This window comes from Anoplopoma fimbria, chromosome 1 (assembly GCF_027596085.1).
Source record: "Anoplopoma fimbria isolate UVic2021 breed Golden Eagle Sablefish chromosome 1, Afim_UVic_2022, whole genome shotgun sequence".
Classification (NCBI taxonomy): Eukaryota; Metazoa; Chordata; class Actinopteri; order Perciformes; family Anoplopomatidae; genus Anoplopoma; species Anoplopoma fimbria.
In genome coordinates, this window is record NC_072449.1 from 8783896 (window position 1) to 8808120 (window position 24225).

Genomic DNA, 24225 nt, shown 5'->3' on the forward strand with positions numbered 1-24225 from the left:
GGTTCTTTGTATGAACGGTATTTAATAGGAAAGTTGTGACAGTGTACACTGTACACAACACACTAAAGGGTGAATAGTTTCGAAATATATATATTTTTAATATTAATCTGGCAATTATATACAGTACCAGTCAAAAGTTTGGACACACCGTCTCATTCAACTACCTTGAAACATATTCTGGTTTGTTGAGCATTTGTTTGTTTACCACATTATTCCATATGTGTTCCTTCATAGTTTGGATGTCTTCAATATTAATCTACAATGTAGAAAAAATAATAATAATAAATAAAGAAAAACCATTGAATGAGAAGGTGTGTCCAAACTTTTGACTGGTACTGTACAAAGTGTACTAATACTTTGTTAACCTAAATTATTTAATGCAATTTAAATGCATGTGTATTTCACTTCGAGTGGAGGGGTTGCATGTTGATTTAACAGGCTACTAACTTCCTTAATGAACATATCTAAACTATTCTTGCTGGTCTGCCTTAATAGTTGTATATTAATGACATTTCTTATGTTTATGCCCCTACACCCCCATGCAGCTTCCTCGGATCACCACCAGACGACTCTCCCCGCCCCTCCCCCTCCCTTTGAAGCCAAGCTCCGCCCGTGACCAGGTTAGGAGGCGGGGCCTGGCCGTGCGGAGCCAGGAGGCAGGCAGAAGCTCTCCACAGCTGTGCTTCGCCCTTTGTCGGTCTCCGCTCATCGCCTTGCGCCTTTCTATCCGGTAGACGGATACAAAGAGAAGGACAGACGGCCGTGAAATAGAGACGGAGCATGAGGAGCGGCAGAGGGACACCAGAAACCTAACCGGACGAGGGGAAGTAGTCCACACAAGGATCCCTTAATACCTCCAGGCTTTGGATACGGAGCTCCGCCGATGTACGCACTGGATTTTACCCACCAAAGAGTGTCGAGACCAAGGGGGAGAGGGGCGGACTTTTACGCGCAGGTAGGGATTTTTTTTTTTTTTTTTTTTTTTCTCTCGTCTCGTTTGTGTCGAAGAAATGTAGCGAGGGATGTGGAGGAGAGGGAGGAGGGGGTCGCTACAATGTTGCGCTACAATGTTGCGCTTTTTCCAAAACCATCTCCGGGGGGAAACTGCGCTTGTTACAAATCACCTCCTGCCTGCCTTGCCTTCCTGCTGCAGGGCTCCTAGTTTGTCTCATGAAAGCGCAACGACGCTCCGGAGCTCTGCAGAAGAAACTGCAGTGGAATAATAAAAAAATAAATAAAAAATAAATAAATAAATAAAAAAAAAAAGAAAAAGCTCCAGGGTGCCTAGTCTATCTTTTCTCAGTTGCTCCGCCGCAGTGCCTCTTGTGTTAGTGTATGTGTGTGTGTATATATATATATATATGTGTGTGTGTGTGTGTGTGTGTGTGTGAGTGTGTGTAGACAGGAGCCTACGTGCAAACTTGCTCGGGCAGCGATGTGAGAGCGGCACGTAGACGGCAGCGGCCGCGTATCGGACTCCCATGATCAAAATATATAGTCCCGAGAGAGAGAGAGAGGCTTTTTGTTACAGTGCAGATGGTATCGCGCACTGCTCCGGGACGCAGCTGTAATTGCATGCATGACGTTAGCGAGACCAAAGACACACACACAGAGAGAGAGAGAGAGAGAGAGACTATTTATTAAAAAAAAAAAAAAAAAAAAAAAAAAAAAAAAAAAAAGCCTGATAAATGCTCATTTTATTTTTATTTTTTTTATTAAAATTGAAATGTGAAACGGGTGACTCCGTTGTTAACTTGTCTCCACAGCAGCGTTAGGGGTAGGCTAGTGTGTTCATTCCTCCGCCTCGGTTCACTGGATGCGAGCAGCTGCGTGAACCCGTCTCCCTTTCCAACCCAGATTCATTATGGGCCCTAACAAGCTGTAACAATCATTTATGGCTTTCTAATAGTCTCTTTCAAGATGATCGTTATTGCGGCTCTTGCTGTGCTTTATTCATGTGAGGGCCCCCTATTTCTGTTTAATTATTCCGACAGGGTCATTATGAGATCAAACCAGCCTCTAGTTGTTTTCTTTTCTTTTTTTTCCTTTTTTCTTTTTTTTGTCGGAGGAGTTAAACAGGTTTCGTTTCAGCTGCATGAAACGAGGGGGTTACCTTCCCAGGAAAGGAAAGATGGCTTTCCACAGCTCGTCCAAGGAGCCTATTAATCATAACGCTTTATGGGTGACTTCACTCTGGAAACTAAGATTAGAGGATTGTAGGTGTGTATATGTGTATGACTACCTCCTTTTCTCTTTCTCTCTCTCAGGACTGTACGGTGTTTAGGAGGGCATCATGGATAAAAGTTTGCACATTCTCCAGAAATCCGCAGACGGGGTGCCGACTGGGATCTCCCTGGATATGAGTTTGAATATGGACGAAGGGGAGGGTTTCACGGAGCAGCGGATAGTGGGTCTCCCGGACAAAATACCTCTGGTGAAACCTTATTTCAAAAAGAAGCAAAGGAAATTGGACCCCAAATGCCTCCACCGCGCCCTGGAGGACCCCATACTGACCACGTTACTGAGGACGGACGCCCTGGTGTCCGGGGATGGGGTGTTTGTTCCCCGGAACCCGCCGGGCAGGACTCCGGGGAACCTGTGCGCGGCGGTCGTGGTCAAACAGAACTGTATGGGCCAAGTGTGTCTCAAGGACCCGGGAGCTGCTAACGACACCACGGCCGGGTCCGGAGTACCGGTGCTCATGACCCGGGACTGCGATGTGGAAATAGCCGATACTACTGCGGAGCTGGAGGAGACTGAGCGGCGAGGGGAGCGACCCAAGGTCCCGGATCCGACCCCCGAAGGCCGCAGCTGCTTTCAGCCGAAACCCAGCCTCAGGGCGGCCGGCAGCACAGTGACAATACCGCCCCCCGGCAGAGATATACCTCCCACAGTTGCACCACAGGCTCTTCACCAGGAGGGGAGCATCATCAAAAGCAATGACCTCTTAACCTCTGGGTCTACAAACCCTCCAGTCAAAGCCTGCGCGGGCGTCCAGGACCCCCTTCCCCTCCTCCTGCTGCCCGACAAAGGAGTGCTATTTCAGGACAAAAGTGAAGAGGCCTCCTTGGACTTGGTTTTTGAGCTGCTCACACAGCTCCAGTATCACACGCACCAGTCGGACTCGGTGGACATTTGTGTGGATTTCCTCCAGGGACTGTGTGTATACGGTAATGACTGTGCCCACCACCACACTGTCCTGCCCTACCACTGGCAGATCCGCAGGAGCAGCAATCAGACGTGGCAGAGCATAGCGGACGACTCCCAGGAACAGCTGGAGAGACTGTACTGCAACCCGGACAATGAGCAAGTCAGGCTCAAGTTTCAGTAAGTATCCCTCTATAGGGGTTTAGTGCCGTGTTATAGTTTTACTGTGCATACTGTGCGCCCTTTAGTTAGATACGGGATCTAACTCTACAGGGAAGCAGTAGACGGAGTATTTCTGTTTTGGATCTGTACCTGTGGGCAGGGGGTCAATTCACTTTCAATTCAATCAATTCAAAAGAGGAACAGAAAACTTAAATTCATGCACTTATGGAAGGGCATCCAACATTTCAGTGTAGTCTCGACAACAAGACTAAAGTGTTATTATTAATAATACCTTTGAAATAAAGATGCCAGATAGACCTTTTTATAGCAGTACACAACAATACTTACTGGATCTATAGTATTGGAAAGTACAGTACATTGCACCCACGCCAGTATAGTGTAGCCTTGTAAGTACTGCTGAAAAGGGGTGCATTTGTTAGGTACATTGTCACCATGTCACAAGTACCTATGAGTTAACAAACATTTGACACTTGTGACATGGCAACAATGGTGCAGTAAGCTGATAGGCTGCTTGTGAACGATAAGCACCTCTGGTTCGCCGCGTTGGAAACAGTAGACCTCGGCCCCGAGCTTCCTCTTTGGTTTCACCGCCGGTGACGAACTGAAAGCTCTGACTCTACAGCTGCTCGTGTGGCTCGTGGACTGCAGCCGAGTGAATGTGCCTGTTATTCTCACAGTTCTAAATGTGGTTTATTAATGCCTGTGTGAAAGCATGTATGAGTAGTTTTATCTCCTGTGCGCGTGGGTTCTTGGCTTTCATGTGACTTCTAGTTAATGTCTACTTGCCATGCATCTTTATATTCAAACTATCATATTAGCAATTGTGCCCCTGTGTTGTCACGGCACTCCACATCCCAGCCCTGATATTTAGTTATCTATTTCCTGGATTTTTTTTTACTCTGCTCCCAAACTCAGCCTGTGATTGGCTGGAGCTCCGTCCAAGCTACGGCATTAAAGCTGTGAACTTCCGTGACCCCCAGTTGCCTCGTGCGGTCACTGACACAGACGCACTTGGCAGTTTCTCATCTTCCCTCGGTCATAGACATGCACACCCCTGTTCACACACACACACACACACACTCACACACACAAACACAAACACTGCTTGGCACGCAGGCGCTCGCACGGATTGGCTGCACAGAGAAGCTCAGTGGCTTGCAGTGCTCTCACGCACGCCTTTTAGCAGACATAGATAAACCTCTCTTTCACTCTCTCACACACACCCACACACACACACACACACACATGCAAACACTTGGCAAGCGCCGGTGGGGTAAAATAAAGGAGCATGCACCACTTCCTGTGAAACAGCACTGTATGCAGGCACATTCACTCACCAGCACTCACGCACCATGAGTATGCACACATGGGTGCTGTTCACTTTGTTCTAAACACAGGTCGCTTATTTTTTTATTCTGTTTGTACTCTGGTTTACTTAATCTATTTCATCCCATGATATCATGTAACTATGTTCATGAAAATCTGGCAAACCTGGTATTATTTTTTTGTTTGCTCTGTGCCGTTTCGACTAATGATCCTTTTCTTTTAATGATTAATTTGCTCAAATATTTTTGGATTAATTGTTTGGTCTATTGCGTTTTTCCCACAATCAAAGTTTGTTTGAATTTCTCAAGTTTTTGTCAGACAAACTTTCCGAAACCCAAGATATTTAAAGAACTATCACGTTAATTAAAAAAGGAGCCAAATCCTAAACAGTTCTACTAGAGAATGTAGAAGTATTACTTTGGATTAATCAATTATCAAAATGAATTGACTCACTATTTCAGCCTGTTATTTGCTTAACATTTACAGTTTGTCAAGCAATTGAACTGTTATCCCCAAATCCGCAAACACACAGCTAGTCATTGTTTAATTAGGTGTAGCTGACACGTCTTTAAGGCAACTTAAGCTGTAAACGACCCAGTCAGACCATTTATTGTTCACTTTAAGTATGATCTCATAATGCCATCAGGAAACTTGAACGCTGTCTTTGTCATATTATTTTCCGTATCGGGTTAAAAGTGCAGTCTGTGTAAAATACTCAATGATGCAGGGTTGTGCCATTATACCCTCAACTACGTCCACATCATCGGGTCTTTCATGATTACCGGAGCCCTAAGAGCGGCCATGTGTGTTTGTCTTTGTTTATGTCTGTGTTGACACGACACACGCACACACAGAAAGGTTTGCGTTTGTGTACAAGGATTTGTATGTGTCTGTGTTTTCAACTGAAACTCTATGCAAAGTGATATTGCTCCACAAACAGGACTTGCACCTGGTGGCGTCAACCCAAATTCTTTAGAGGCCCGTTTAGCGTGTCACACTGTCACATTCAGACAGGAGCATCTGGCAAAATCATTTGACATATGTTCGTTGTCATTTTAATGATTAACGTATTGAGCAAAAGTCATTTTTAATGAACAGTTTGCCCAACTATTTGTGTTTGTTCTGGGTTTGATTAGCGCTCAGGCTATTAGAGTTGTTTCTTAAGATTTTTCTGTGTGATACATTTTACAAGTTGTGTCAGACTCTGTTATATTCTTTGGTAATTTGTTTTTTTCAAGTCTTTTGACACCATTGTTCACAAGCTAGATAATCACTGAATTCACACTAGTGTTCACTTAATTACACAGATCCAGGCACTGTTAACACATTTTTAAATTTAACCTTTAAGTTCCGTCACTGTCAAATACATTCTCACCATGGCTATTCTGTATCATAAGTCCCCCTATTGCTGCTGCTGGAGAACATTTCAACATTTCTTTTTCAACCACCCAAGGCATAAAATTCTCAAGAATGTGTTTTTGAAGGTTTTTTTTCTAACCCTGACCCAAAAAAACAGGTTTGACTGTTTGAGAATGGTGGAGTGAAAACACTCGACGTTTTGAGTGGCTACGTATTCATCCACAGTAAGCAAAGACTTACGGCTAATTCCTGGTTTTAGAAGGTGTTGGTTTTTTTTTTTTAAAGGGATGTCTTTTCCTAATCCAATTTTTATTTACACCACAGGTCAGGATTTAAAGTAGGTGGTTGATCTGCCTCGGGTGTATGTGAACGTTGTTAAATTGTAGAGATATCTTTGACGCTGGGTGAACTCAGTATTTGTTTGGGTCTTAAGATCTGATCAGGTGATGAGAGACAAACAGGAAAGTCAGTAAACTGCTCTCGCTCACACTGTTGTGGTTATTCAGCGCTCTGCTCAGTCATTTACTGGATGCTTTGTGTTGTACTGGGTGTGTGTGAGAGAGCTCTTTTGATACTGTTCTTTAGAGACGCAGTCCAGCCTGTCTTTTCATGCACGCAAATGCAAACACACACACACACACACACACTCACACAGGGCGAAGGCATCACCGTGGTTACCACAGCCAAATGATAACATTGTTAGCGATCTAAAGAGCAGCAGATGACTTAACAAGCTTTACTGTCGGTATGGCAACACAGGCCTGTTTTTACCATCTGCCGTGTGTGTGTGTGTGTGTGTATGAGGAAGAGAGGGAGTGGAAAGAAAACGCACGAGCATTTTTGTGTGTCTGCGTCTGATTTATGTCCTGTGCGGCCTATTGTATCGTACACGAGTGTGTGTTCGGCGCTGAGCTGTTCCCATGTGTGTATGATCCATAGCACAGGTTAATCCCATCCATATGATAAGCAGGAATGGAAGTCTGGCTAATCCGCCTTAGTCATGAACTCAGCAGTGAGGAGGAATGTCACAGTCATCGCTCCTAAAAAGTTATACTGTGATAATCTTCGGCTGTACACTCGCTTGTTGGCAGATTTATGCTGTACTGTAGTGAGTGGGATTTACAGGAGAACAGAAATTCTGAACCAAATCTCCTATTATTCCGCCAATTTCCCACGAATATCTATAGGGGACGTGGAAAAACGTTGTTCTGATTTTTACGTTTACAATGAACAAGCACATATTTTTCATATATAAGCGCGTGTGTGTGTGTGTGTGTGTGTGTGAGTGAGTGAGTGAGTGATTGAGAGTGACTCTTTTGTAAGCCTTGCCTGTCATTAACTGCCATAAAGAGTTATGGAGCACTGAGGGCAGAGTGACCTGACACCATGGTGTGTTGGTGTGTGTGTGTGTGTGTGTGTGTACGTGCGTATGTGTGTTGATATCGCTGGGGGATTCCAAGTTACCTCATTGTGTCACGAATCAAACAAAATCAAGGATGGTTGTGTCTATGAGAGCTTGTTTGCTTGTGGTGATTGTGCGTGTGTGTGAAAAAAGGCGGTGTCGAGAAAATCAGACTGAATGTGTCATCTGTGTGTGTGTGTGTGTGTGTTTGTATGTGTGTGGGGGGGGCTATAACGTGTCAGACAGTCCATGCCATGAATCAGTCGGGCGAGGTCTGGGTCGCTCTGCCTTTTATTAATCAGACTCTGCCTTCATCCCTTCCATCTTTTTTCTATTTTATTTCCTCCCCACCTCTTCCTCCTTTTTCCTTACTGAATCTTTCCTCCAGTACATTTCGTCCCACCCCTCTTTTACTCCCTTTCTCTCCGTCTTTTGTACCTCTTTTTCATTCCTCAATTGTCCCTCGGGGTCCTAAAGAGGTGGTGCAGATATGGAAATGTGTACTCAAGCAGTATCCTCTTCTCCTTTTCAAGTGTTATTTTTAATGTCACACTCAGTTATCGTCGCATGTCTTTGCTGGTGCTTTCTGGTTTTGTACCCTCAAGAGTTTTAAAGAAAGGGGCAAAGAGGACTTATAGAGAGAAGACAACCTGAACTGTTAGCTTAACGATGTGCTGTAGAGGAGGACAGATCCACACTGTTAACAGGAACAATCCAGGACGTGCAGGAGAAGCCGGTGTACATGTGTTCCTGTTCTCTTTGTGTGACTCCATGTTGTTTATAGCCTTAAGAGCGAAAAAAAACCAAAAATCAAATGGAGCACATTTGAATAGATAACTGGAGCTGGAGCTCTGACATGAGGAAATAACACATACACATGACACCAAAGGCTGTGTGTTTGTGTGAGAAGAAGCCTTCGTCAGCAGATTTGGTTGACTGGCTGACTTATCAAGGCGTGACAGGATGAAGTTTGCGCGTGTACATGAATCTGTCAAAGGAATGTTTGTGTGTGTGTGTGCGCAAATGAGTGAGCTCTCATGTTGTATTTTTTTTTTTTTTTTCTAGCCTGTGACGTTCACAATAGCATGACTGATGCTGGTATGCGGGTCCTTGTGTGTGCAGCCGTGAGAAAGTTCGAAGGGGTGTGTGTGTGTGTCTGTGTGTATGTGTGTGTGTGTGTGTCTGTGTCTGTGTGTGTGTGTGCTAAAGGCAGTGTGGGGGATTAACAGCCATTTTGACAGTGCAGTGAGTTTTCTTAACCTTTATTTATCCAGGGAAAGGTTCTCTGCTGAACACGCTTTCTATTTTCTCCAGCAACACCCTGCTCCCATATTCAGCTCTGATCCACACACCTGGGAGCTGCTCCGCTACAAGAACAGAGCCGGTTTCGGTGCTTTTTCATTCCACGTCCTTGCTCAAGGGCCTTCTTCTTTCACCTTTAACATACAAACACCCCTCCCTAGTCAGCAGTTGGGTTTTCCGTTTGAACGGCTAAATCTTTTTCCTGTAAAACTAAAACACGCTGCTCTTTCAATTTGCATTTTTCTGTTGACTTTCCCGTGTGTAACTTTGCACAAGCTGGAGCAGCCCCCGACATTCACTTTTGAAAGTGTCGACCTTGCCAGAGTGGGCGGGCCTCGCGTCTCGGTCCAACTTTTGACTGGCCTCCACTTTGAAAGCCCCGAATCTCAGTGCACTTAATTTAACCGGCGGAATTTTATTTTTAGAAAAGCACAAACTAGTCTGGGAGCGAGGGTGGGGAAAGGATTCGGGGAAAGGCTTTGTGTGTGTGTGTGTGTGTGTGTGTGTGTGTGTGTGTGTGTGTGTGTGTGTGTGTGTGTGTGTGTGTGTAAGCTTCTTCTAAATGCAGCAATTAAGTTCACATATCCTTCTCATAATAAATCCTGAAAATGTGTGTGTGTGTGTGTGTGTGTGTGTGTGTGTGTGTGTGTGTGTGTGTGCGCAATGTGCATCATAAGTCAGTCTGAAGTTCAAACACACATGTGAAGAAGCCCTTGTCATCATAACATTTTGCTGCAGGCCTAAACTGTTCTGTACTGAGACACAGAGACCATAAAAGAGAGAGAGAGAGAGAAAGAAGGTTGTGCAGGTGCCTCTTTCTTTTTCAGACATGAAGTACAGAGAACAGAGAAACAGAAAGTAGGAGTGAAACAGGGAACAGAGCAGAGAGATGACCAAATTGAGATAAAAATTAAGAGAACAAAGTGATCGGGAGAACAGGCCGACCCGATGTGAAGTAAAGGATGTACTGTTTTCACAGTTAATTTGTTTATGTTACATTTTCACTTGATTTCCTTGCCTTTCGGTGTCCCTGTCTTTTCCCGTAGCGCCCATTTCCATCATCCTTTCTCTTCTGCTTCTCTGTTCTTGTTCTCCCTTTTGATATTCAAATTTAATTTGTGCTTGCATGAAACCGAAACGTTCTTTTTAGTTACTTGAATGCTTGAATGGGGTTCAGAGAGAAGTAACTCGGTGACATCTGCATTGTGCATCTGCCCTGTCGTTTATGGTAAACTGGTGCTCTTATAGTCAGTGACCTCGGTTACTGTTTTGTTTCTGCACGTGCTCAGGGACTGAATTCCTATTTCACTTCCTCTTCTCAAGATGCAGTCGCAGCATGACTTAGCAGAAACTCAGACTGTAAATATTGTGTATGTAGTTAGTATTTGTGTCAGTTTTCTTTTGTTTTTGGAAATTGGCTCAGCACTTCTCATTATCACCTTCCTGACCGAAACTGACCCCAGTGACCAGTAATTGCACTTACAGTAGATGAAACTATATACTTACATACAGTGTACCTATTATAATATGAGGTTTCACTTCTCCAGGCTGTTAAACAATAACTCAGCAGCTCCACACACCCAGCTTCTCTGTGTTTTCAGATAGGAAACATCTATAATGCAATTCATGCACTTTATTTAGAACAAACCTGAGGCACCCGCATTACCAGAACACGACCCCTGCTTTACACACACACACACACACACACACACACACACACACACACACACACACACACACACACACACACACACACACACACACACACACACACACACACACACACACACACACACAGACGTACACACGCGTTCCCAGACAGACACACTACACTCGCCGATGTCTAACCGTTGACATGACGTCCAATTAGTTTTCCGGCATTCATCAATGAGCCCATTAACACTGTCGGGCTATGTGCATCTTTTGTGTGTTGCAAAGCTTGCATGTGTCTCTGTGTGTTTGTGGTGGATATGCATATGTGTGAAACTGAGTGCGTGTGTGTGTGTGTCTGCCTCTCTGTCGGGCTGCCCTCCATGGCATAGCGTGCCAGTCTGTGATGCCCACATCTATGTGAGTGGTATGTCTGACCCAGAAAGGATTTGCCAGAGGCCTTATGGAGGACTAATGCAGAGAGACTGACGCACACGCACACACACACACACACACACACACACACACACACACACACACACACACACGCACACGCACACACAGGGGTTTGTCCCACGCTTGTCGAGACAGAGAGGGGTTAAAGGAGGTTGTATGCACATGATAAGATTAGGCTATGCGCTTTTATTTACTTAGCAGATGCTAACACATTAGCATGTTACAAAATCATTGTTCTAGCTGAACCATTAACAGACGCCTCTCTCAAGAGGACAATTGTCAGTTTGACAAAAATGGAAGTCAAAGCTATGCAGGAATAGCTCGACATATCGGGAAATAAGCTCATTCGCTTTCGTGCCGAGAGTGAGATGAAAAGAACGACACCACTTATGTGGCTGTTTGGCTAAATATTAAAGCCACAGCCAATAGCTTGCTGGCTTAGCTTAGCATTAAGGCTGGAAACAGGTGAGAATAGGCTGCGTCCAAAGGTAACAAAGTCCCCCTTTTAGAAACCCAAAAGCTCATTTATAAACACATTTTATTAACACAATATTAACAAAGCTAAGTCAGTCAGCTAAGCGTCATATATACACTACACATACATGAGAGACGTATCGGTCTTCTCATCCAACTCTTGGCAAGACCGCAAAGAAGCACATTTCCCCAGTTACTCATCACTCTGGTTTAAATCTTGTTTAAAGATTAATGTGTGAATCATACCATAAGTGAAATTTATGTTTTCAGTTTGTGTAAAATATATTGTGTTGGTCATGTTTTTCCTTTCTATTCTTTGCAAGTTAACATGTAGACCATGTGAGTCATGTAGTTGACGCTGTCACCCTGCTTGACTCAGACTGTGAGTGAGCAATTAGAGGTTTGGTCGTCTTGCTCCGGGGCACTTGGGTTAAATTAAAGTTTCATGTAATCATAAACTGTGACCATTTAGGTCACGGTGCCACAGCCACATGTTAGCCGACCGTGCCAATGTACTCTGTTTTTTTTTTTTTTTTTGTTTGTTTGTTTTTTCATGCTGACTACAGAAGTACATTTTTTCCTAACAATGGTTTTACCCTTTTTGTTTCCAGGGGTCGTGTGTTTTCCCTAGACTTTGGCGCGATGCGAGTGTGTGACCTGGAGTTTGACCGCGTCCGGCGACTGACCACTCCCGCCAGCCCTCTACCCACGCCCACGCCCGCAACCAACCCAAACCCCACCCCCAGCTGTCACACAGTGTGGAAGTACTACTGCAGAGACAACTTTGGCTGGAGGGAATACTCCGAGGTGAGAGCCACTCACTGCAATTACGCACGTGTGTTTGTCCGCGTGTACGCTCTGTGAACACGAGGCCAGACGCATTAACACCGGCCACGCCAATCGATCGTCTAGTCACCGTGATGGGATCAATTTAGACACACATGCACACACAAACACACACACCTTAACACCACTTTAGACACAGCTGTCCCGTAGCAGTTTGTTTCACCAAATCAGTAACGATTGACTGATTTCACCATGATGTCGTTCATTGCTCGGTTATCTGTTATCTGAACGTTGTACCATACTTCCCTTTCATTGCCCTCTCCGGTCTCCCCCTTCCTCCTTCCATAGTAGAATGAAACTGCAGAACAATCAACTGTACATAATGATAAACGATGGAGTCTAATCTCTTCTTTGTCTTCCTCTTCCTTCTCTACTTTACTTTTTTCTCCTCCCCCCCCTTTTTTTCCCCCCATACACAGCCGGTGGTGAAGCTCATAGAGGAGGCGAGTTCGAGGGGTCTTAAGGAGGTGCGATTCATTACGCTCCAGAACCAGTATATCCTCAACATCAGGGAGGGCTTCCAGCAGAACGCCGTCTTCGGGTTCAGGCGTCAGATCAAGAAGCGGCCCACGTTCATGTCCTCTGTGATGCTTACGCCCCACCTACAGTAAGTGAAAACATTTAACACTTGATTTCACTACCCCCGCTGCCTTTTATAATAAGGAAGTAGTGACATATAGAGGTCCTGCCTGGATGTCCACAGTTCTTTGTCTAGCCGTGCTGCCGGTGCGGCTATAGGGATGGCGGTCGGCCCGCTCATCGCTCGGCAGTCGGATTGCAATGAAAGTTTGCGGAAACATTTATGTTTTATGTAGCTTTACTGTACCGTACAGCTGTGTATAATAGTTAGCATGCTAACAAGCTAAACTAAGATTGTTTACGTGCTAACCATTATACCTGCCAAACAATCACAATGCTACCCTTGTTGTTGTGCGCTAACATTAGGCTGTAGACTCTTAGTCCTGTTTCTGCAAATCATCTCATTAAATAAGGAATGACCTGACCAACAAGCTGCTATTTGTAGACTTTTAACCTCTGTGAAGGGTAGCAACATATTCTAGTTAGAAGCGAGTGTCAGGAACAGCCAGTCCTCCATTGATCGTTTAGTTCTCACATCTCAACCTTGTTGGGGGACATTTCGTATTTTGGATATGAAGCCACATTTGGTATAAGAACGAAGTCCTTGATTTAACATTAAGTTCCTGGCAACACGTGCATATTAACACACACACACACACACACACACACACACACACACACACACACACACACACACACACACACACACACACACACACACGCACAACGTTGACTCTTCGGTATGTGATACACTGTCTTCCTGTGGCTCTATGGGTTCAGTGAGTGCCCTGTTTGGAGACAGACAGGCACACCGAGGTCGGTACGCAATGCTAATGTCACGCTCAGGGCTGAATACTCTAAATCCTCTGAACGTCACATTCACCTTTTAATCCGTTCCAATGTTGTTTTACATTGCAAGCCTGAGCCGCACTTTAAACCCATATTAACACTTGAGTTTTGGCAAATCTAACCGAGTTACTTGGACGCAGGAGCTGAATTGAGCCCCTGTGTCCTAGTGAGAAATTCTGCGAATGAGATGAGATCACCTTCTTCCAGACAAATCAGGAATCATCTTTCAGCCGCCATAGCTCTTTATAGCAGTGAAGTGATCTGCCTCGCTGCACTCGCCTCACTGATACTTCTGAAACAAGTGAAACCAGATTGGAAACAAGTGGAGTCATCTCACCCCATTTGCAGAATGTTTCACTTCCTTCGCCGAGCTGGCTGCTGTGGCCGTGTCCTGCAAGTGTCCGGGACAGAGCGAACCCTAGTACGAGCTGTTCCTACAGGGCCTTGACAGACTAGATGGATGGGGGGGGGGAGATGGAGGAAAGAGGGAGAGAATGAGATTGAGGGATGTGAGGGACAGAGAACGGAAGAAGGGAGAAAGAGGCAGCAAGTGAAACCCCGTGAGATAGAGAGCGCAGTGAGAGGAAGTGAGAGCGGTCTGAATGGGTTTTCAGATCGGCTGCACAGCAGAGCAGAGCGGTTGACTGAAAAGAGTGTGAAATGGGCCTCTGGGGAGCTGGAATATGTGGTTCGAGCGTTTTGTTCCTGGGACTTTTTCATCCGGTTGTTGTGTGTGTGTTTCAGTTAATCACTTTGCTGGACCAAAATGTGATCACACAGTCATATTATGGGAACAGAAAGCAGGCAAATTGTTAAAATCGTAGCATTTACACTTGTTTTTTTTGGTTTAAATTTAGTGAATGCAGTGTCCTTCCAAGTGACCAAAAAAAAGTGTGTGTGTGTGTGTCAGGAACAATCTGTGCTTGGCTTAGAGGTTGAGGTCATTAGCTTGATTGGCACTCTCCCTTGCTCCCTCTCTCCGTCCTCTCTCCCTCCTTCTGCCATCCCTCTGCTCCTGATGATGTTATTTTCAGCCATCTTTCCCTCCCCTGTTTTCTGTCCTAATCTTCCTCCTTTTTGTTCTCGCTCTCTTTTCTCTCCTACAACTCCATCCCTCTCTTATTATCAGTCCCTTTTCGTTTCACACTTTTTTTCACGGCAGCCGGCTCTGCTGTGATCTCTTCAAAGCACGCGTTGGGAATAGAGAGACATCGATTGAGGGGAGAGATCGAGGCCGGACAGACATGATAATAGAGAAAGAGAGAAAAGAAATGAGAAAAACTGTCGCGCCGACTCGGGAGTCGCACTGATCACAGTCTCCTGACGACACACACACACACACACATGCACACTCTCTCATGGCTGATAGGGCTAACAGCATTTACACTTAGAGAGCAATAACTTGACAGCCAAACCACTGTCATTGACTGAAATGCCAGACGCAATCGCTTTTCTTTGTCGCTTTCATGACAGCTCTGCAATTGGCTTTTTTATTCTTCCCGCTCTCTTGGTCTCGTTCCTGTCAGTCCCTCACTCTGCCTCCCCGTTGTCTTTGTTTGGTGTCTGGGTTTCGTTTCTCGCACTGCCCTGCTGCTTTGTTTGGTCGGTGGCGGCTGACGGCTGCTGTGGAGCTGCTCCGCTCAGCAGCGCAGTGATGTCATTGTTGACAGTTGGCAGAATACGATTTTGCGTCGGTTCATCACAGCAGTTCGTTATAGGTTCTGATGCAGCTTTGGATTGGAAACACATGGGAAGGAAGCTGTAGGAAGGAGTGGAGATATGTAGCAGTCTGGGATGTGGGTTATAGTAGGGCCGTTTTTATAAGGTGCGGCAGCTAACATTTCAACGTGATGTCATCAAAGTTAACTCTTTTACCATTCTTGTCGAAAATGTCAGTTGCTCCATGTCTCATCACTCCAGATGCTGCCTCGGTTGTACTTTCTGTTGAGGCATGTGGTTCTGTATGTGAAGAACTATAAGAGGAAGTGGGTTATATAGTGCACATTTATTTATTTATTAGACTGGATGTGGTCACAATTTTCATTTATTTTCCATTTATCTTTTATGAAATGATCCATTAGCGAAATCTTGTAGGTCGGTGCTTCTGTAGCCGAAACGTACGATAATGATTAAGGTAAAGACGATGTTCATCATGGGGAACAAAAGTCAATTTATTATAGGTAGTGTAATTTAGTACTAATTGTAGGGAGAGTGTTATCTGTGAGTTGCGTTGAGTTTATAAGAGGTTGTTGATTTCCAGTAGAATGTCATCTGGATATTAGCTGCTGGAAATGATCGCTCTGTTTTAAACCTGGATGAATATTAATTCATTATTGCTATAGTATTCTACATGTATGTTGAAGTGTGTCCTTGTTAGTTATGAAATGTCACATTTTTGCACATGAAGTTGACATGTTGAGCACTGACCTGACGTCAGTTTGCAATGCTAGCCAAAGTAATCAGTGTTAATTCATTGGAAGTGTACTCCATTAGTACTACATTACAGAGTTCTTCCTTTGAATTCAGAGTATATTTTCTAACACTTTTTCTTTCTCTCTCTCTTTCTCTCTCTCTCTCTCCAGGACTTTAGGCGGCCTCTCTTCATCTCCCCTCTCCTGTTCCTCCTCCTCCTCCTCGTCCATGGATCTCTCTGTGTCTCATCCCCTCTCGCCGACCACCACCAACCCACCCAGCCTTTTCCCGGAAACATGGTTGCCCATGACGATGAGCCAGGACTTCCTGCAGGTGCCGGTGTCCCGTGAAGACCGCAGCTACCGGACGGTGTACAGCCTTTTCCACAAGACCGTGTCTGAGACCAAGTTTAGGATCCTCAAGATCCAGCGCGTGCAGAACCCCTTCCTCTGGGAGAAGTACAAGAGGTGAGCCACTTCCTCTTCGCTGGAGATATCCTATTGTTAAGCTAATCTTTTGAAATCTGCAAAACAAAACAGAAGGAAGATTTTAATTCAGTATTTTTTGCATACATTTTCCTATCACATGCTGTGTGGTGCAGGGGCTCATGGCTTTGACGCATTTGTGGTTGTTTTATTAACCATAAATCAGCTGAACTACTGAAGTTATTACCAGCTACTACGTCATGACAATGGTATGAGTTTAAATGGAGAATCTAGTCTGTTTGATAGTAATTTGACAGTTGGAGACCTAAGATAGTATTTAGCTTACAAGCATACAGAAATAAGTCTGTCATCTTTATATATACAGGCTATTATAAAGCCAAAGTGATGCCTAAGTTGCATGGAAATATTAGTGCAGGGTTTGTTTCTGTTAAATTATTTGGTGTCTCCTTTGCCCTAGCTTTCACAGATTTTGCTGTTGTGGCACAAAATGTGTTGTTAATCTTTTTTTTTTTTTTATCCAGATTTTTGTTGTTGAACTCAAACTATATCAGACACAGCTGCATATTCACTTGCAGACAGAAACATGAATAAGAACATCTCTTAACAACAAACACAGGATGAATGAAAAACAATGTGCGAAGAGAAAGGGAGGAAAAAAAGAATTGGGGCAACTGGGACCAGCTGTGTGGGACTTCGTGAGAACAAGGAGACGGTGGTGTGTGAACAGGGTGGATGGAGAGATGTCTGGCGATGATGGTGTTTCTGTCGCAGACAAAGTGGGCTAACCGCTATGGTTAGAGGAGGGCTTGTTCCATCAGCTGTGACCGTTATAAAGCTCCCACACTGACTGGTACCGCACGGTTTCACAATGAGTGACAGTTTGTGTGCGTGTGTGTGTGTGTGTGTGTTTGTGTTTGTCACTAATTCTGAAAGTGATACCCCCCCCCCTTTTTATTTCCTCTTCCCACACTCGGGTTATGGCAGGGAAGTCATTACTGCCTGTTTGTGTGGATTGCTAATATCAAAGAATGTCATCCTAACATGTAATAGTAGGAAAGTGAAGTGTGTGTGCGTGTGTGCAAGCTTTGACGCCTCAGTGTCTGTCAGTGTCAAGCCACGGGCAGCGGGGTCGTGGGAGGTCACGCCCGGGTCACAGCCTCTGTGGGCTCGAGGCGCTTTCACCTCTGCATGCCTGATTGATCCCCTCACATCAAACGAGTTGCGTGTGTTGCTCAAGAAATGGATTAGGCCCAATGTTCTTACCCGGTTTAGAGCAAACAAGGCTGCGATCACATCTTTTGATTAGAAGTAGCTGGACTTCTCCCAGCTGTTTACTAATTCTGGCAAAGAGCATCCGGCTCGCCGAATAATGAATAAGGAGTGCAGGATTTGTTTAGAACTTGACTATATTTTCTCTGGTTAAATTCCACCAGTCTCACCTTCTGTCTTCTTTCTGCTCCCAAACAGGAAGAAGGAGTACATGTCTCGGCGTATGTCAGAGATGGACCGGCTGCTGAGCGAGCGCCACCTCTTCCACGGAACCTCGGCCGACGTGGTGGAGGGCATCTGCAAGCACAACTTCGACCCCCGGGTCTGCGGCAAACACGCCACCATGTTTGGCCAGGGCTCCTACTTCGCCCGCAAGGCCGTCTACTCCCACAACTTCTCCAAGCGCTCGCCCAAAGGAGTCCACTGCATGTTCCTGGCCAAAGTCCTCACTGGCAGGTGTGTGTGTGTGTGTGTGTGTGTGTGTGTGTGTGTGTGTGGGCGCAGTCCAGTTAATACGTTGATAGTGGGAAACGTTTTTGTGTTTTTGATTATGGGTGGGGATTTTCATGCCTCGACTTCATCACTGCACTTTTTTTAATCCATATCATTTAGGGGTTAATGATATGGATTAAATGTTGTAACATAGTATTTTTTTTTATTTAATGGTGTAAATTATGATATAGATTTCTGTTATTGAACGTTCAATTATAGATTAGAAAACTGATGGGATGTTCTGCTTCTGGATAATGCAGTGAATGAAATTGCACTTCCTCAAAAAAGATGCAAAAACCTTTTCATACAATTTTTGACATAAATGACCCCATCAATTAACTACATTGCCAGCAATAACATAACGCAACCAGAGATATTGAAGGATAATTTCCTCTGTATAAACAATACAAAATAATTTATCATTTTTTACAGTCTCAATGTATTTAATGTGATATTGAGCCTCTACATTTCTGAATATTAGTGGCATACAATGTTAAATTCTTCTTTTTGTCAGGGGTTTATCTTAGCTAGGAAGTGAATTAGTTTTTTGAATGCAAAGTTGGGGCTTCATGTTATCAGTTTTATTTGAGTGACATCTTTTACTGTCTCCATATAAGCTGTTTGACCATTGCGTTCCTCCAGCACATACCTCTGCATTGACAGCAGCCCTTTCTATCACTATCACTTTGTGCTTTCGAAATAAAATTTACAAAACACATCAGCATTCATTTGGATCATGGAAATCCCGAGGTTCCTTTCCATAAACCATCATTCAGTCATGCCTTGTATCATGCGACTCCCATTCCTTAAACGTGCAAGTCAAATCTAGAGCCACGCATGTAAAAGAGCTGATTTGGCTGAAACCATCATACATCAGCAGTTTTGTTATGGTGCAGCAGATAGTCCACGGCACCAGGACACTGTATGTATCTATACAGTGTGTTTAACTCTGTCTTAAGCCGTATCTCACACATAGGCTGTCTAACGTCTCTAACCCACCTATTTTATTTTTTCAAGCCAAAAATGTTCTCATTTTAATTTGATTTATTTATGACCCCAGAGAAAATGAAACAAACGGTGATGGATTACAGGTCTTTTAGAGTTTGACATAAATATTTAAGAGAGAAAAAACACTTACAATACATACATTTCATGCACATACAGCATATGCAAAGATTATTAAAGGTGCCCTGAAACGCAAAGAGGAGATGCAATCTTGTTATCGTTGAATTTATAAGCCTTTATAAGTCTAAGAGTTATTATTCTTCTGTAACTCCAGACTTGCAGAACTGAATTCAAATCTGTTGTATAATGCAAATATAAAGATAATTGCTTTCCAGTTTATGCTCAGTTTAACTATATATATATATATATATATAGTCCAAACCCCATTACTAACTTTGTCTCTCTTCCTTTTATTATATTTACAGGTTTACTGTAGGAAATCCCTCCATGCGACGACCTCCACCCATCAACCTTCGTGACCCCTCCAGTGACCTTTATGACTCCTGTGTGGACAACTGGGTGGACCCCCAGATCTATGTCATCTTCAACGATGACCAGAGCTACCCTTACTTTATCATTCACTACGAGGAGGTACCCAGCACTGTCGCCGTCTAAGCCCTGGATCAGACCGTCTGTCTGGATTTGCAAATACTTACTCATAGTTTGTTCCAGTCTGTTATGGTGCCAGATGGGTGGAGTTTGCCACTTCAGGTGAAAAGGATCAGTTAAGGCCAATAACGAGCTGGAACCTAGAGTCACTTTGCCAGATTAAACGCCACCCATCTGCTGCCCTAAACAGGTTAAAACAGTCTTAAGACATGTTTTGCAAATGCTAAATGATTAAGGTGTGCAGTCGGCTGGATCCACCCAAACTGGACTGCAGTAAAGAACAACAAACTGGTCTAGACCGGATTAAACTGGACAAAACTGGACTAGCAAAGGCCAACACGCGTTTCATCCGGTGTTCAGAGGTGGATGACACCTGACATCAACAGCCGCGCGACCACAGCTGACTTCTACTGGACTCAAATACCGCACTCTGTTATCCAGTAGGATCGGGAGCCTAGTGATGAACACAACCGGATTCTATCTACCTTATTGATCTGGAGCAGACGCAGGAGAAACCAAACCTAGTCCTCTTTATCGTTTTGACTTAGTCGTATGACTGTACATGACCTCTGCTCCACACCAGGGCAGATGCTGCGGTGGACCGCTAGCGTCCCGCCAGTACTTTGAATGACCAACTGGCCGTATTATTCTAATGAAGCAACAACCAACCAATCAGACGCTTCCATAGAGAAACCATGGCGACACTGACCCCTCCCCCCCCCCCCACCGTCATTCTCTTACAGAAATCATCGTGAGTGTTTACCCAGCCTCCGGCCCTTACGTTTTTTTTAGTTTTTAGTTTTTTTTTTAGTTTTTTTTTTTTTAAAGTTTTTGTGCTGCGTGTTTGAATCCTTTTTAATTTCGTGCAAATGAATCTTGTGGCCTCTTCGAACAGACAATAGGACGTGAGTTTCAGTGGGACTTTTACAAAATGGACATCCACGGAAAAGAAAAAACCTCCCGGCAGAGGTTTCACATGAAGCCAGTGCTGTGCCCGGTCGGCGTTTTTGCCTTTGCGCCTCACCACTTTAATTCCCTGCGGGGGATTGAAGAGTGTACAGTTTCACGCTGAGACTCGGCGGCGCTGTAGCGTTTCGTCAACAAATCCCCCCACCCCCAACCCCCAACCCCCAACCCCCCTGAAACTCATCTCTCTCGGACCGCTCTCTCTCTCTGAGACAGTAGACATGTTTTAATGAAACAAACTGTACAGACGTTCTCTTTGTTTATATTTGAACTGTGTGCCTTTTGTTCATAAACAAATTTATTTATGTTAGTTTAATGTAACATTGATTAAATAAAGAATCTAAAAGAAAAAAAAAAAAAAAGACTAATTGGTGAACTTGTGCTTTATTCAAATCATGTTGAGTTATATTTATTTGTTACGAAAGCTGTAGCCTCCTCATTAGCTACTACTTCAATCAGTGCTCTCTCAAGATGTTGTCAGTGGAGGCAGCAAAACAAGATTTCGTTCATTAAAAACACAATTAGAGAATGCATAAAAATGTCGATTGTAATCCAAGTTGTTTCTGAAAAGAGTGAGAAGAGAAGATTGATAACAATGGAAAGAAGTGAATACGTGTGGAATGATTGCGTTAGATACAGCATGCAGTGAAAGAAGTAGTCCTGTTCAGCTTCACTGTCGGCCTCATGCTGCTGGCTGCACCGCTGGTCTCAACGTGAGCTATGTGATATTATACAGTCAGCGTTTGGTATCTGATTATTTGTTCTTGTCTTGGTCCGGTGGTATTAAAGTCAGAAAAGAATTTGCCCAAGCTCAGCCCTCCCTCTGTCTCCACCTCCCCGGGCTCTCCTTCCCCCCACATCCCCAGCCCGAGTGTATTATTTGAGCGCCATGTCTAATGCGGTCCAGAGGGAGGCTGGCGGAGGTAGCTGTCTATCCCGGCCCAGAGACGGCACACATGGGGCTCAGCAGAAGAACTCAACACCCCACCCTTCTTCTTCCTCCTCCTCCTCCTCCTCCTCCTCCTCCTCCTCCTCCTCTGCAGCTCGTTCTCTTCTGTATTTTTCACCTCATCTCTTGTCTTTCGGTCCCTAATCCTTTTATCTGACTTTTCCTTTCCCTCAATCTTCTCATATGCAGTTTTTATTTGTTTCCGGAGACAAAGCGACCATTGTGAACATCAATGAAATCAGGTGCTATTTATTTATTTATTTTTGTGAATTTGGGCATTAATGGAACAGTTCCACATTAGCTTAGAACACCGCAAAGTAACAAAATCAGTTTATCTCGTTTTTATAAATTGTGCAATAACCAAAGTGTATGAAAAACAATTTGTGGTTTTCGTGGGCTATGTGAAGGGCTTTTTTATTTTTATTTTTTTGCCCGACTCAGTGACTTCCTGCAGTCTCTGCTAGTTCTCTCAGAAAAAAAAAAAAATTCCAACTCATAACATGAACTATTCCTTTAAATGTACACATAGTGTTTATTTTTTAAAGCATATTAATCTATATGTTTAAATTGGACTACTTTTAGACCAACAACATGAAAAAATGTAGTTATTTAATTTAGTCAACAAAACAAACCTATATAATATATCTATTATCTCGTATCATATAGTGGTGGAGTGTGTGTTGGGGCCACTCATGACTTGATTATTTGTAAAATCATGGCTTTGGCCCTGTTTCTTTTAAAAAAGTCTAAACCTTTTTCCCCTTGTGGACCCTCATGACAACAATTATGAGCAGTAAAACCGAAAAATGTATTTCTAAATTAGATTATTATTGTTTTTTAAATGAATTTCACATGAAAAGTACACTTTTAACACAATACAGCATCCCAATGATTGACAGCCTATATGTAGGTTTCTATGTTATCCTTATCTAGGATTCCTCATTCATTAGCACATTTTTTGGTGCTACCCTTTACTCCCATTTCCTTCCTTTATCTGCAAGTGACTCCCTTTGGTTGCCCCCCCCCCCCTCAGCCCTCCTCGGGTCACTGTGTCGTGTAAGACTGCTGTGCTGAGCTATGCTTTTTTTGGCAGATGAGAGGGGAGCGAGGGGAGATAAAGAGAAGGGAAGGTGGGGGTGGGGTGGGGATGGAGAGGGAAAGAGAGGAAGGAGGAGTCATTTTGCTCTCTTCGTGCCTCCTTGCTGAGCTGCGTGCCTGTCTGCTCTTCTCGTGTGCATGCAAGATCGCGCAGGTTGCCCTCTATTTGCCCCCATCGCTCTCTATCTCCCCGTCTCTCTCTCTCTCTCTTACCCAGCTTCTCCCTCTTAATCTCTCTTACAGCCTTTCGTTCTCTTTCCACTTTTTTTTTTCAATCTCCTTGCCCAACCTGTCTAAACCAAGCTCTCATCCGCTTTTAGCAGTTTAAAGTCCTTTTGCCCTCGCATCTTAATGATTCTAGCACTCTCTCTCTCTCTCTGTCTCTCTCTCTCTCTCTCTCTCTCTCTAAATCTGTCCCTGTCTCTCTGTGAGTCATGCAGCGGGCATTGGCTAGGTTTGTTTGCCTGACTGCCCTCCAGGAATTGCTGCTGGCACACAGAGAGCACTACTTTGTAGACCTGCTGGCTGGGGTTAGAAGAGGAGGAGGACAGCGGGAGAAGATGTTGAGGGGGGGAGGAGAGGAGAGAGGGGAGGAGAGAAACAAGGGAAGGACAAGAGATAAAAGAAAATAAAAAAAAAGGAAGAGCTACAGAGGAGAGATGAGGTGGCAGAAAGAAGGACGCTGTGTGTGTGTGTGTGAGAGATAAAGCCATGCGGAGAGAGAGTGAAGTATAGCCTTCATAAGAGCAACGACAGAACTTTGAATTATTCAAAGCAGTCAAGATAATTGTGTCTGTGTGTGTCTGTGTGTGTGTGTGTGTGTGTGTCTGTGTGTGTGTGTGTGTGTGTGTGTGTGTCTGTGTGTGTGTGTGTGTGTACGTCTGACGTTGCACCATCGGAAGTAAGACTGAAGGATGACCAGGCTTCTAAAACAGATTGAAAATCATTTTAGATGCATTTATAATTCATTTGGGTCTCATTGTGCATTAGGTTCAAATGTGCAATAACACACACACACACACACACACACACACACACACACACACACACACACACACACACACACACACACACACACTCAAGTGAATCAAGCTTATTAAACTTTACAATCTAAATTATGCAGTGTATAAAAAGGGGGTTTTCTTTGTGGAGAAATGAGACCGTTAAATACTCCCACACTGTTTTGTAAAATGCAGTTTTGCAATGATTGAGCGTGTGAAAAATAGCTTAGCTGATGTTATTTGTTTTTTTCACTCAAGGGTTGTACTCGTCTTGTAGAGTTGTTTTCCCCGCTAATATGGGATTCTGTTACCAAGAAACACAGCAAATAATGTAACCTCTGTTCATCTTGCCGCACACTTTGGAACACATTACTTCTGCATGTGAGAGTACAATACTGGTGAATG

General features: G+C 44.1%; 1 protein-coding gene across 1 annotated transcript; it reads left to right on the top strand.

Annotated features, from left to right (window-relative positions):
* Positions 1-643: 643 nt before the first annotated feature.
* tiparp (TCDD-inducible poly(ADP-ribose) polymerase) lies at positions 644-20935 on the top strand. Its single transcript, XM_054604704.1, has 7 exons — positions 644-955; positions 2268-3327; positions 11911-12106; positions 12565-12752; positions 16156-16452; positions 17899-18156; positions 19623-20935. The coding sequence occupies exons 2-7, from the start codon at positions 2294-2296 to the stop codon at positions 19810-19812; spliced, it is 2163 nt and encodes a 720-aa protein (XP_054460679.1). The 5' UTR covers positions 644-955; positions 2268-2293; the 3' UTR covers positions 19813-20935.
* Positions 20936-24225: the final 3290 nt, after the last annotated feature.